The sequence below is a fragment of the Halichoeres trimaculatus genome, unplaced genomic scaffold (genome assembly GCF_033239565.1).
Source record: "Halichoeres trimaculatus isolate MK-OKI-2021-1 unplaced genomic scaffold, fHalTri1.1 fHalTri1_scaffold_18, whole genome shotgun sequence".
Taxonomy (NCBI): Eukaryota; Metazoa; Chordata; class Actinopteri; order Labriformes; family Labridae; genus Halichoeres; species Halichoeres trimaculatus.
The window spans coordinates 9,102,957-9,116,229 of record NW_027437196.1 but is presented as its reverse complement, the minus strand read 5'-3'; the positions used below and the strand labels follow the sequence as shown (position 1 = coordinate 9,116,229).

The window sequence follows — 13,273 nt, the reverse complement described above, 5'->3', positions numbered from 1 at the left end:
CTTGAGTGTCCACTTGAAGCCGCACCATAAGTACCAGAAACCACATACACAACAACTCAAAAAGCAATTTGTTTTTTATTGTTTGACACTGGGGGGGTCCTTTTTTTTTTTTTTTTTTTTTTTTACTGCTTCGATGACACGCTATCCTTTTCAGAAACAAACCAGTGACATCACATAGACTATGTCTGTGTATTACAAAATTCATGGTCTTGAGTGTTAACAGTCTCCAAAAATTGATCTCAATCATTAAACCTATAGGTATTCAAGGGACTTCTGCCACCATAAGCTATATCAGTGGTTCTCAAATGGGGGTACGTGTACCCCTGGGGGTACGCGAGGGCATTCTAGGGGGTACACAAGATTCAAAATCGTATATTCAAAAAAAATATCAACCAAGAAAAATCTGTTTAACACAATTTAAATCATTGATGTTTGAATCCAAATAAGTTTAAGTTCTTCAACTGAGTACTTTATCCAATAGACACTAATAATACAGCGCTGTTTTACATTTTATTTGTCCAACCAAAACTAATTTCCACTTGTTAGTGTTTACAGCCTGGTACAAAAAATGTTTTCTGTATGAATAGCTAATGTCGCTGACGACACATACTGTACAGGGTGGAACTGATCTCTAACCTAGCAGTTCAGAAGATATAAAGAATGTGAGTTCGTCCAATCAGAAGCACAGCTCAGCTTAGTTAGACAGGTGGCCTATAGCTGTTAGCTCGGAGATTCAAAGCCCATTTCCAATATGGCCGTGCCACACTTTTAGCTTCAAAACTCTGTTTCAGAAACAGACCATTGACATCACAGAGATTATGTCCATTTATTAAACAGTCAGAACATATTTTACCACTAACATACAAAATGGACATACGATGCATATCAATGTTGAAAACCAAAAAGTTATTTGTTATTTTCACCTCTGGCCATAATTCCAGAGTCTTATTTGTGAGGGAAAATATTGTTAAAAAAAAATGTGTCATTATGAATATGACATTAACAACAGAAACTGGAGCCTTCTGTATGTATTCTGCTTCTTTTATGGCATATTTTTGTTTTTTCTTGATTTAAAGGATTTCGGTCTTTTCTCCACCACCGACTCCTATACTTAGAGATTATTCTGTGACGATATGTTTTACCTCCAACTGGGAATCATTGCAAACAGAGAGGTGAAGCCAAAGGATGTATTTCAGATTTCAGCTACACAAACCTCAGCTCGCTCTCAGACAATAGAGTGAGGCGTGAGGCAGCTGCTGCCATGGGAGTGACAGGCACAGGTGAGACTTCCCCAGTTGTTCCCAGGCGTCAAGATGGGAGTGTGGGACCGCGGACTCTGACACTGTTTGCATTGTTTAGGAGAAGTGTGTGGGTGTGACAAAGTCTGCATGCAGCAGAGATCTTCAAGCTGTCTGTTTCCCAGCTGTCAAAGCTGATGTTTGTCAAAAGGCGAGGAAAATAGAACAGGAGGGAGAAATGTGTAGGCCAGGTTGCTCGTGTTCAGGGCTCAAAGTTTGTGCTCTGAATTTCAAGTTGTTCCCTAATGTCAACAAAAACAGAAGAGTTAAAACAAAGAAAGTGTGTAAATATACGTCAGAGGGTTGCTTCATGTGTTTCATGTCCGCTAGTTTATCTGTTGTTTGATTTTCATTTTAGTTTCTGCTGTTGAGAAATCTCTGTTTTTTACACCAGATCAGACCCCAACTTTTTACTTTTAAAGGATGAAAACATGAGGGCTGGTGTAGCGCTCTTTGTGTGTCTGCTTCCTTCAATATTTTGCCAAGAAAAATAAGACTGTTTACAAAACTTTTCCAAAAATCCAGCTCAAAACTATCAAAAGGGAACACATAAAAGTTTTAACTGATCTGATGTTTCCTTTGTTTTATTTTTAGAAGCTCTGATTTGTGATTATAATTCAGCAGAAGACTCAGCGGAGAGTTTTTTTTTTTCGTATGCATGACCCATCCGTTCCTCTTCCTTTCCCTTCCCAGCGTCCTGGTATGCCGTCTGGAGCGAGGATGCCCCACCAGGGAGCTCCCATGGGCCCCCCCGGTCCCCCATACGGAGGCAGCCCTGCGGTGCGGCCCGGCCTGCCCACCCCGGTGATGGAGCCCAGCCGCAAGAGACCGGCCCCTTCCCAGCAGGTCCAGCAGCAGCAGCAGCAACAACAGCAGCAGCAGCAACAGCAGGCCGTCCAGAACCGGGCCAGAAAGTGAGTCCGAAACCCAGTCCACCTTTAACTCCTTGCTCAACACTGCATGGCCTGCATTCTGTGTCTGTTTTTGTGCGAACAAGTTGACATCATGCAGACTACAAAGGCTGTGGCAATACTTTTAAATTAGCAAGTCTGGAAGAAATAAAAAACTCACATTAAGCTAAAATTGGCTTCAATCTTTAAAACCAAACATGGAAACGGTCATGAATCATGTGCAGACAGTGTAGTAAAAGCCGGGCATCAAACCAAAATATTTTCTTTGGCAACAACTGTACCAAGCACACAAAGCTGGAAGTAACATGAAAGCCTGTGCCAGTTTATTAAGTGCTTTTTTTCCTCAAACAAGATCAGATTTTAGTCACAGTGTTTCTAATTTTAAACTCAAGGTCATTTTAGCATTGGTTTTCATGCATTAAAACAACTTGCATAAAAAATGAAAGTTAAATGTCCAAAAATGAAAAGAATCAGAACAAACTCCTGTAACAAGGTAGAAAAAGTCAATCAGCCAATCTTTACTTTGAGATTTTATTATTAAAGAAATGAATATTTATGACCATATAGACACACAAAAGTGTTGAAAACTGGTATCGATGAGTACTGATACTGATTGCCAGGTACCAGGCATCGGTACCGTATCGTTTCAAATGTGAAAGGTACCCATCCCTATTCAAAAATCTAGAGCAATGATGATTATTTCTCAACGGAAAAGCAACGGTAGGGTCAACTGAGTCACACACAATGTTTCAAATCAATATCCATGCACACTTAAACTCTTCCTGTTAAAACTGTGGCGAAAACTTCAATGTCTGTCAGTATTCTAAATTTGTAAACACTGTGGTAAACAAAACATGAGAGGAGGGGAACAATGAAAGTCCCCAGTTCTTGCTCACCCTGTCAGGATTCTTATTAGTATAACCTCCTACATCACCCCTCAGGACCTTCAATTAACCAACAATCCTTGAAGTGATGTATAGAGTAAAGGCCTTTGCACACTGAGTCCGTTTTTTTGTCCGAAACTAAAAAAAAATTTTGATCCCATGTTATGTCAATCATGCTTGCACACTTGATCAGAAACTTTTGTCCATCATTATTTTTTTCGGAACAGGTTCATCTGCCCGGCTCGTTTCCTGGGTAGTTCGACCATTCAGAGACACTGTAGGCTACTTGCAACATCACGTTTTCACATCTTCTGACATATTTTTCAACACATTTTGGGCGATGTTTAGATGATGAATTAAGACTTGTGTATGTATGAAAAAGAAGAAAAAAAAGACGTGTGTGTGTGTGTGTGTGAATGCAATGGTGTGTCTGTGTGGCTGTGCATGTGCATGCTGCACATACTGATAGCCGCTGCTCAGGATCAATTGCTTGATGATTCCATTTTTCTTGTACTGCGAGTTTTTGCAAATAGTACAAAATAAACGGATCAGAGACAGTATGCAAGGTGTCTGTTCGTGACGCATCCAAAAAAACAGACTCGGTGTGCAAAGACCTTAACCCAAGTAAACAGCCATATTGGCTAGCAGCTAGATGGTTCTGCTTAGCAAAGTTGTGTTTTCAGCTAAATGCTAACACTAGCTTGTCTCAAAATGATAGACTCACTATGTTAACCCATTGACTGTATAATACATAGACTCAGTCTCTGTGACGTAACCAGCTTGTTTCTGAAAAGACTATCATTGGTGGCTGCCACATCAGAAATGCTGAGTCAACCCAACTTGGAACTGAGCTAGCTTGAAGCAAAGAGTCAGAGTTGAAGCAAGTCGGATCCGCCCTTAATACGTCGAAATCTGCAGTTTTAATAACATTTGTTTTTAATAAGTTATAAAAATTAGCTTCTCTGGCTTAAAAAAATGTAACCAGATTGTTAACCTGTTTATTCTTGCCCTGAACATCAACTTTTTTGAATGGGTGTCAATGTGAGTTCCAATGCTCCCTCAGGTGGACACTTGAGGAACTGCAGCTTTTAATTCTTCTGCCTTGGCTTCATATTTTAAAACTTGAGGATGCCACTCGTGTTAACTACTCTTGACCGTCATCTACCACAAGGGGGCGCCACAAACAAGCTGCCAGAGTTATTAACAAATGTTCAACTCATTAATAGCATTATTTCGATCTTTCCGATGGGGGATTTAAAAGCAATCCATGAAACCACTTTTAGGGATATTTTATTCAAAGTTGCTGATGAACCAAAAACTTTGCTTTGCGAAGCTGCTAACATGGTAAGAGAGAAAAGAAAAGAAGCTCCAGAAAAAAAAATCCCCTTTTCATGCAAATAAAACACAGTTCAGATGTTTTACAATGGTTGAAAAAGAAAATCAAAACAGTAGGGACGTATGTGCACCCAAAGCAATGAAATATGCATTTAAACAGTTAAACTTAAAAAGTTAAAATGTCAAAATAGTGATGAGATAAAAAATAGTATCTTCAAGGTTATCTGCTAATAAAAAAATTGAAATGAAATCACAACCTTTGTGTGTCTGCTTGGCTTTCATTTCAACTTTTTCAGACTTTTATCCCACTGCTCCACGTCTTCATCCTTATCCCTCATTCCTCCCCCTGTTTGCTCTTCAAGTCTTCATGGTCCGGTTTGCACCATGAACTTTTATGTGCGGCTAATTATCTCCTGCTGTCCGTAGACCAGCTTTGGCTCATTCTCACCCTTCTATTGTCTGCCATCGAGGTCTGAGCAGCAGTATCACACACATATAAAGTGGATGGATGTCTATTAGGAGGCGAGTGTGGCAGGTATGGTCATTAAAAAGAGGATCAATATGCACACTCAGTAGACCTCTGTCGCTCTCTGTCTCATTCTCTCAGTATCTGCAGCACGATTGATCCACTTACAATTAAGCAGGCTTGTCGAACAGGTCAGGGGAAATGTTGTTCCATGTCCGAGCCTCAACCCCCCGAGCGGCCCGGCTGACTGCGGAGGCTCTGATCGATGGTGCAGGGTGACCCGGGTGTCTAGGTGTCTCTCTTTGAGAGGAGTTTGTGTCCTCTGGCACACAAGTTTGATGCTCCGCCTCGGCGCTCTACTCCATCCAGATCAGACCCCACGCGGCTGCCAGCTGAGGTTAGGCCACCTGTGTTTGCAGTGTCATTGAGACCTTATGGTCCCAGATACGCTCACGCCAACCTACACACAGCTGCGTCTAAAAATAGGATTTAAGTCAAGTTTATTTTGCACGGCGATACAAGACGCTTCCTTAGAAATGACATTAATACACGTGTCATATGTTTCCTCTGATGTATGTGTTTACAGAAGACTGTGCCGCACTAAACTCAAAGACAGATGGTGCCCACTGAGGGCTCTGACAGCAGAGATCACACACTGCATCTCGAGTGGTTACATGTTAAAACCATTTTATTAATCGCACACCTCATTAATGCTACACGCTGCTTGTTTACCTTCCCAGAGTCGACATCAAGCTCATCGTCACTGTGTTGTCTGTCTGTGTGTGTGAAGCATGGTTGTTTTGGTTCACCGAGATACTTTGTTGAATGAGCGTGTCCCTCAAACGAGCAGGTCGCCCTCCGGCTCCTCCTCGGCTGCACTTTAGTGCGTGCATGGACACAGACACACTCCCATCACAGTGCCTGCCCTTGTCTGAGTTTTGGATTTTGCACAGACTAACAGACCCTGAACTTACCACACATCCAACACATAAAGACAACCAGACCCACCAGGTGTTTCCCCTCTGACTTGGTTCTTGCTGCCTCTGAGTGTGTGTCTCGCCACAACTCTAATCGGACAACCTTCGAATCCTTACCAATTCTTAGGAAGCCCGTCGGATTCCCCGGAGCCAATGAGATGCCGGCGAGGCAGATGGACATGAGAGAGCCCCAATCAGATCCCACGCTCGGATCAAAGTAGGAGTTTATTATGCTGCATGTCCATTTTTTTCTTACGTTTGATGACTCTTGGCCTTTTTTAGCCTTTTCATCTGAGCCCAGAAATCCCTGAATGAGATGTTTTTGAGCAACTTTACATCCAGGCTTAGAACTCGACCCCTCTTAACTGTAGCTGTGCATGCTTTGGACTGGAGCATGGCATGATGAGAATATTTTTTTAAGCTAGAACAGCAAAATAAAGTAAAGTATAACCCCAAACTCCCATAAAACCCTTTGAAATGGCGAATTGTTGTGATGCAGGTTTGTATTTTTCCTTTGCAATGCACCCCCGGATCGTTTTCAATTCTCCTTGCAGCAGGCTTGTTTTTAGTATTTGGCATGCTGATGTAACACACTGCTTCACGGACCGTGCAGTGTGCTGTGACAGGAGATTTCTCTACACTGGAGAAGAATAGCCCGGTACAAACAAAAATATATACAAAAACAGTTTTTACCTTGAAACTAGGGTTGGCAGTGCGACTATAAAGAGTAAAGCATGAGACGATGGAGAGAAAAGTGAGCTTCACACTCACCAGAGATGATCTGATGATCACGATGTCTGGCTCCATTTAATTGAAAAGAACTATTACCTGTACTGTTGTAGATTTTTTTATTTACTTATTTAAACATTTATCTATGTATAGTAGTTTTGCTGTAAAAAAAAATCCTTCGCTAAAGATGTTTGTCCATCTGTTGCCCCAAGTTTAAAATCAAATAAAAATCAGATGAGCAAGCATAGAAATCTCGCCACTACCTGAAATGATCTTTTACTAATAAGGGGTGTTCAAAATTTAGGGAAAAGACTAAAAGTCTCAAAATGATCTTAGGAAACCATCAGCTAGGTTTAACCTTGCTTAGCACAAAAACTGGAGACAGGTGGGAAAAAGCTAACTTGCCTCTTTTGTAAGCTAACACAATCTACCTGCAGGCTTCAAATCTCATGTTTTCACCATGTCTTCAATGAATCGGTGAAAAAATGTCTTGGTTTGGAGCAGAAGCCAATGCTGAATTTTTCCTATTCAGAAAGTCTGGTTATGTTACCTGACTATTAAATCAAGTTAGGATGTTAATAATTGCTAAAATATTGCTTTTGCTAACACACGTGACTTGTAATTAAGAGCTAAATACCAGACTTGTATTAAAAAACAACTTTTCCGATATGTTTGGCCACTCTGCCCAACAACTGGTGGTGATGCCATAATATGAATTAATTAATCATAAATTAATACAAAGTTTCTAAACATCAACAACACTGTTTGCTAAGCATAATGATTGCAAATATGAAATCAGATCAGGCACCAAGTTGTAGCCTTTTGTGTTGAAGTTGTTCTAACTTGTGAAGGTGTTTATGTGCATTTTCTGAATGCATCATGACATCCCAAGAGTTTTCAACTTAGCTTTTTTTTCTTTAATCAAATTCCTGAGAAACCAAACAGTAGAAATCTTGGGTTAGCTTTTTCTGAGCTATAACACGTTTTGTTTACATCAGACATACCCAGGTTAGCTGAGTAGCTCTTTTACAGGTCATATCAAGCTAAGCTAGCCAGCTGCTAGCTTTTGCTGAATATTTTTTTAAAAAAGCAGTGAAACTGTCTCAGTGAAGACACTTGGAGGGAGACTCAGTTTTAATTTCGTTAACTTTAAGAAGAAATACTCTAAAACAGGAGTATCTTTAAAGAACAAAAATGACTGAATAAAACTTAGAGTTTTGTTTTTTTGATTAGTTTTGGTTAGTTTTTACTTCTGCTAGCACCAGCAAAACAACACATCACTGTTGTGGTTGGTACAAGACTTCTAAGACTAGTTACAAGCTAACAATAGCATTGGTCCTAGCTAAAAGTGATGTTAGCTAGGAAGAGGCTAATGCATAACATGAACTACTGTCTGTTTTTAGTGCTACATGTCACAGAAAACTAGGCATAAACATTAGGCAAGAGAGGAATCCATTTCCTAGCTAATGTAAAATCTCCTAGCTAACTGGTTGTTAGCTAACAGCATTTAATTCCCCAATGTGGTGATAAAATGCTTCTTCTAGCCTCCTCAAAGTGACATAAAGTTTTAATCATATAAAGAAGTCTCCTGTTTAGAAAATGTTGATTAAAGTTTGCTTATGGTATAACCTTTTCAAAGTCTAAGCTGTTAGCATTAGCTGTCATCTAACTCTTGCTAATCAAATATGAAGTTTTACATGGAAAGTGGCCCTGAGGATTCTTTAATTTTTCTGTATCAATGTTTTTTTCAGTGTCTCACTAATCAGGACACGTTGACATAAAAGTTATTATCATATGTTTTTAATTTACACAACCTGGGACTCAACAGTGGCTTCAAAATTAGCTATATTAGCGTTTTTTTTCTACCCATCCTGAGAGACTTTTTAAGACATAAATAGAAAAAAAGAGCTCTCTGGAGTTACTTTTTCAGTAGGTTTCATCCAGAAGCCTCAGAAAGTTCTGACAAAGCCTCAACTTGGCAAAGGTTTCTCATTGTTCTCGTAGCCCGTCCTTGGTAAGTATACGAACACAGTTTTGGTAAACAAAAGTTGTTCTCACACAGCAGGAAATGCCAAGAATTCATGAATGAAAATATCCACGCACACACACATACGTTCTCCTTGAAGACTCTGCATTCCTAAAAGCTCTTGAACACACATCCTGTCACCGTCCCACTCCTGCTGCACCGACCCCAGTGGATCCGCAGTGTGTGTGAGTGTGTGTGAGTGTGTGTGAGTGTGTCTGTGCGGCCAATACATGTCAAGCAGGAGATGTGTGATGTGACACTTCTTTGGCTGATGGAGGCTCTCACTCTCCAGGTGGACCGCTGCATTACACACAAACACATCAGCACACACTCACACAGACACACACACACACACACACACAGCTGGGATGCTGGGGTGCTGGATATGGCCCAGCATTTTAGCAGATGGCCTGGGTGCTACGCTATCAGTCACCATAGTAACATGCTCTCTTTTTCCTCTTTCTCTCTGTCTTTCTCTCCCTCTCTCTAGTGCTAAGAGAAGGAAAATGGCAGACAAGATTCTTCCGCAAAGGGTGAGGCTGCATATTTTTACCTTTGTTGCTCTGTTATTTATTTTTTTCCTCCTGTGTTTGTGTGTGTTGTTATCTTTTGTGCGCAGCACAGAAAAAACCTGTTTGATGTCAGGGGTTCTTGGAAGGCACAGAGGGCCAGATGATTATGTGTTATTTCCAAATGAGAAGGGAGAGGATGAGGGCAGCGATCAGGAGGTTTTAAGGGGTATTCTGCAGGGTTTCACTCTGTTATTTTGGATGGTGGCTCATTGATTTAAATTGGAATAGTCAGCGGGATATGGCAGATTCGCGAAGACTAGTAGAACCAAGAGAGGCAGCAGAATCGCAGTGTTGCCACAGGTGAGTCCGCGCCGCCTGAGGTTGTGATTTTCATCCCGTGGTCTCAAATTTTTCGGCCCTGTGCCACAACACCGCCTCAACATTTCCTGGTTAGAACACAGAAAGCTTTCAAAGCGAGGCTGTGGAGGTCCAGAGACTGTGAGGGTCTTGGCTCGGGTGTTATCCCCCTATCATAACCCAGACACAGAGATAGCAGTAGGCACAGCCGGGGCGCCACTCCACAATAATGAGTCAGGAACAGGGAATGTCTGCCACACTCGCCCGTCCGTCTGCTCAGCACCTCAGCCCGGTGAAAGGCAGCGAGATGGAGATAGAGGAGGAATGAGAGGGAACAATGACGGCAGCCATTTAGACAGAAACATGAAAGAGAAGAAGAAGAGGGAGGGAGGAGAAGGAGTGAGCTGGAGGAGAGGAGTCTGTGTGTGTGCACAGTTTGGTAAGTAAGCAGCAGCAGCCCTTGATGCTCTGAGGACTTTCATCGGTATGGTAATGTTGGAGTCCTGGCTGGTTGGCTGCACACTTTGCATCTCATTTTTATTCCCCAGTGCTGCCAGGTTGGTATCAAATGCTGAATTAATGGTGGACTGGGCAGCTGCAGAGGGACTTTTTAACTTTTTATACTTCTCTTAAAAAAGCTTCAGAGAAGAAGAAATTTCACGCTGAGCAAATGAGATCCGTTGCAGTTAACTCTGCATCACTTTCTGCAACCTGTAGACGTCATGTTTTGTTTTTTTGGTGACAAAGCCTCGAGGTCCTTGTCCCCACATATCTATACCTCGAGGTTATTTAAGTCTAACACTGTTTAGATTTGATGACCTGATGGTCGGCGTGTCAACACAAGCCAACGCTGTGCGGCCAAAAGTTTGTCCAAACCTTCTGAACTTTATTTGCAATTCTAATGGAAATCCCAAACTCTCTTCAGAAATAAGCTTACGTATGCAGCTGGATTTTGGAGGTGTAAAATTATGCGCCAGAGGCCGGGAAAATTTCCATTTGATTAAAAGGTGCAGCGACAGAATACGACTGGGTCTGTCATTGTCAGTGGAAACCTTGGACGCATACTGTTTATTCAGAAGCTTTCAGCTTGTGGGTGGATCTTTGAACTCAGAGGTTTGCAAAGGAGAAATTAAAGGAGCAATTTGATGGGTTTTTTTTAAAGTGTTGTACTTCACTATCTTGAAGAAGCAGGTTGTAGAATCTATATGGTGCAGCATAAAAACTGGAAACTTGAGCATTTCTTGACAAAAAACCACAAGTACACATAGTCATTTAAGTCACATTGAATAAATGGCATGTCTAGAAATATTTCTTTGATACACTGCTGGCCAAGAATGAGGACTGAATTATTTGCAATGCTTAAAAGTGTCCAAGTGGACAGGTGGTCAGGTTGTGTGTCCAGAGTTGGCCTTGTAGTTTAAATGCGCCCCATGTACTCACTATAGTCTATATCACAGTGGTCTTTGGCTAAACTCCCAGCTTCAACCATTCTCTGCATCTCTTCCCCCTCCTTGCCCTATTTTTTGTCTCTCGTCAGCTGTCCTCTCAATAAAGGCAAAAAGCTTCCCAAAAATCACTTAATAAAAATCTGTCAAGTCATTTTTTGTCAAAGTGTCTTAATATAAGACTTAGAGCTTGTTTCATGAAACTTATCCAACACATTTTCTAACTGCTTTGGCAGTTTCATTCAAGTAGCCCTTGAAAGAGCGCTCATTGAAATACTTCGAAAGTCAAAACTTCAACCCTAGAGAACAAAGCAAGACTTTTTTAACATTTTTTTTTTCATTTTGTAGTGTGTGCAAAAGTTACCAGTACAATTCCTTGAGTGGGAAGTGACAAGCTTGAAAAGTACCACAGGTTGGATTTGAATCGGGCCAGCCACTCAAGGCCAAACCTAGACTGCAAGGCTACCTTCAAGACGTTAATTTTTGGTTTAAAGTTTCTTGAAATGAAATGTATTATTAGTTCAACTAAATTTATCCAAATTTGCTACTTTGACAAATATTTTTATTTCAATGAGTCCTTATTTTTGACTTTTATATCTTAAGATTTCTCGAATTGCCAGTTGAAGGTGACTCATTTGAATTGTTATGAGATAACTTGAATAGAAATTGGACACATGTGCACCCTTATATTTGAGTTTTTGGCATAAAGACACTGATTAAAATAAATACCTGTAGCTAAAATACCTAATATCAAGATTTTATGTTTCATATGGACTAAAAAAGGATCAATATACTTTTTAGATGGCGCTTCTCTAGTCTTTAGATGGTCTTATACTTTATGTGTCACATTTATACACTGATAGCAGAGGCTGCTCTGTTACTCCCCTTTAGTTTTTACCAATTCCATTCACACACAGGTTGAAACCCCAGCTTTACAATTTAGAAATGACACACTCTACTAGGGATAGAATATCGACCGGGCAGATTATTGGGCCGATATTCTGCATTTTGGGGCATATCAGCATCGGCCTTTGTCTTAATCCAACAACTGATATGAAACCCATTCAAAACTGTGTTGTTTTTGACTCTGATGCTTCTCTGCACAGAATTTCTCCCTGTCTACACTATGGAAGCCCTAGATGGTCATTTGAAATCAGTCATGCCAAACCAAACAGAAAATTAATTCAACTGCATTACATGCCTGTCAAACGCAGCACAGACTCAATTCTGTCCAGTTTTATTGCAGTTACATAGAAATTTTGGGAAACTTCTGTTCAATAAACATATGCTTGAAGGCATTTGATTGCAGTTAAGTGTTAAGGTTTGTATTGTCCAAAAATTTTTACGCCAATATTCTCACTTTGACTGCAAATTAATATCAGCTTCAAATATCAGTTATCGGCCTCCTTGATTTCTAATAATCAGCATCTGTATCAGCCCCAGAAAATCCATATCGGTCTATCTCTATACTCTACCACTATGCCACAGCTGCCCCAAAATGAGTTAGATGTTAATATTATAATAACTACATTGTCAGTTTCATTGGTGCAAGTTTGAGGATTTTAAAGTGCTGAGTGGAACCAGGCCAGGAGTATTTCTCATTACATGTCTTCTCACCTCACCTCATAACAAAAAAGAAGAAACAATATGGGCTAAAACCTTGCCTCTCCTCTCATATTTTATCTTATATGAACCTTTATAAAAGACTTTTTTAACTACTCGTCCTTGAAACAAACGTTGGACCCCTGCAGCGTGAAGGCAGGAAGTTCAGCTAATCTACTTTAAACCTTTCTGATGTTTAAATGGTCCATGAGAAGGAGATCTGACATTTTTATCTTGTGTGTGAGTGAAATCTTTCACTTGTATTGATGTAAAGTTTTGAATGTCTTTTCTCTGAGCAGATCCGTGAGCTGGTCCCAGAGTCCCAGGCTTACATGGATCTGCTGGCATTCGAGCGCAAACTGGACCAGACCATCATGCGTAAGCGTGTGGACATCCAGGAAGCTCTGAAGAGACCGATGAAGGTGAGGAAAAAAAAACAGTGACAGCGGTTTGACCTGGCTTTCCTTGCAGCGTGACTTTTTTCCTCATTTTTTCTCACCTTCTAACACAAAAATACTATTTTAGATACTAATATCACATTTTATGATTGTGCATTTATGTGGGATATTTCATGTCCCCTTGTGTCAGCAGCAAAAGCGTAAACTGAGGCTTTACATATCCAACACCTTCAACCCTGCCAGACCTGATGCTGATGACTCAGATGGCAGCATTGCATCATGGGAACTGCGAGTGGAGGGAAAGCTTCTGGATGACGTAAGTTGCATTTGTGT

General features: G+C 40.7%; 1 protein-coding gene across 5 annotated transcripts in view; it reads left to right on the top strand.

The window, feature by feature from the left end:
* The window catches only part of smarcd3b (SWI/SNF related BAF chromatin remodeling complex subunit D3b), a 50,680-nt gene that overhangs the window by 24,293 nt on the left and 13,114 nt on the right, over positions 1-13,273 (top strand). For 2 of the 5 annotated variants that reach the window (XM_074693524.1, XM_074693526.1), the window contains exons 2-6: positions 1,992-2,212; positions 5,999-6,088; positions 9,117-9,159; positions 12,842-12,964; positions 13,131-13,256. In XM_074693524.1, coding sequence (XP_074549625.1) covers positions 1,992-2,212; positions 5,999-6,088; positions 9,117-9,159; positions 12,842-12,964; positions 13,131-13,256 — 603 coding nt within the window. The remainder of the gene's footprint in view (positions 1-1,991; positions 2,213-5,998; positions 6,089-9,116; positions 9,160-12,841; positions 12,965-13,130; positions 13,257-13,273) is intronic. The other 3 variants (XM_074693525.1, XM_074693527.1, XM_074693528.1) reach the window with 3 other exon arrangements.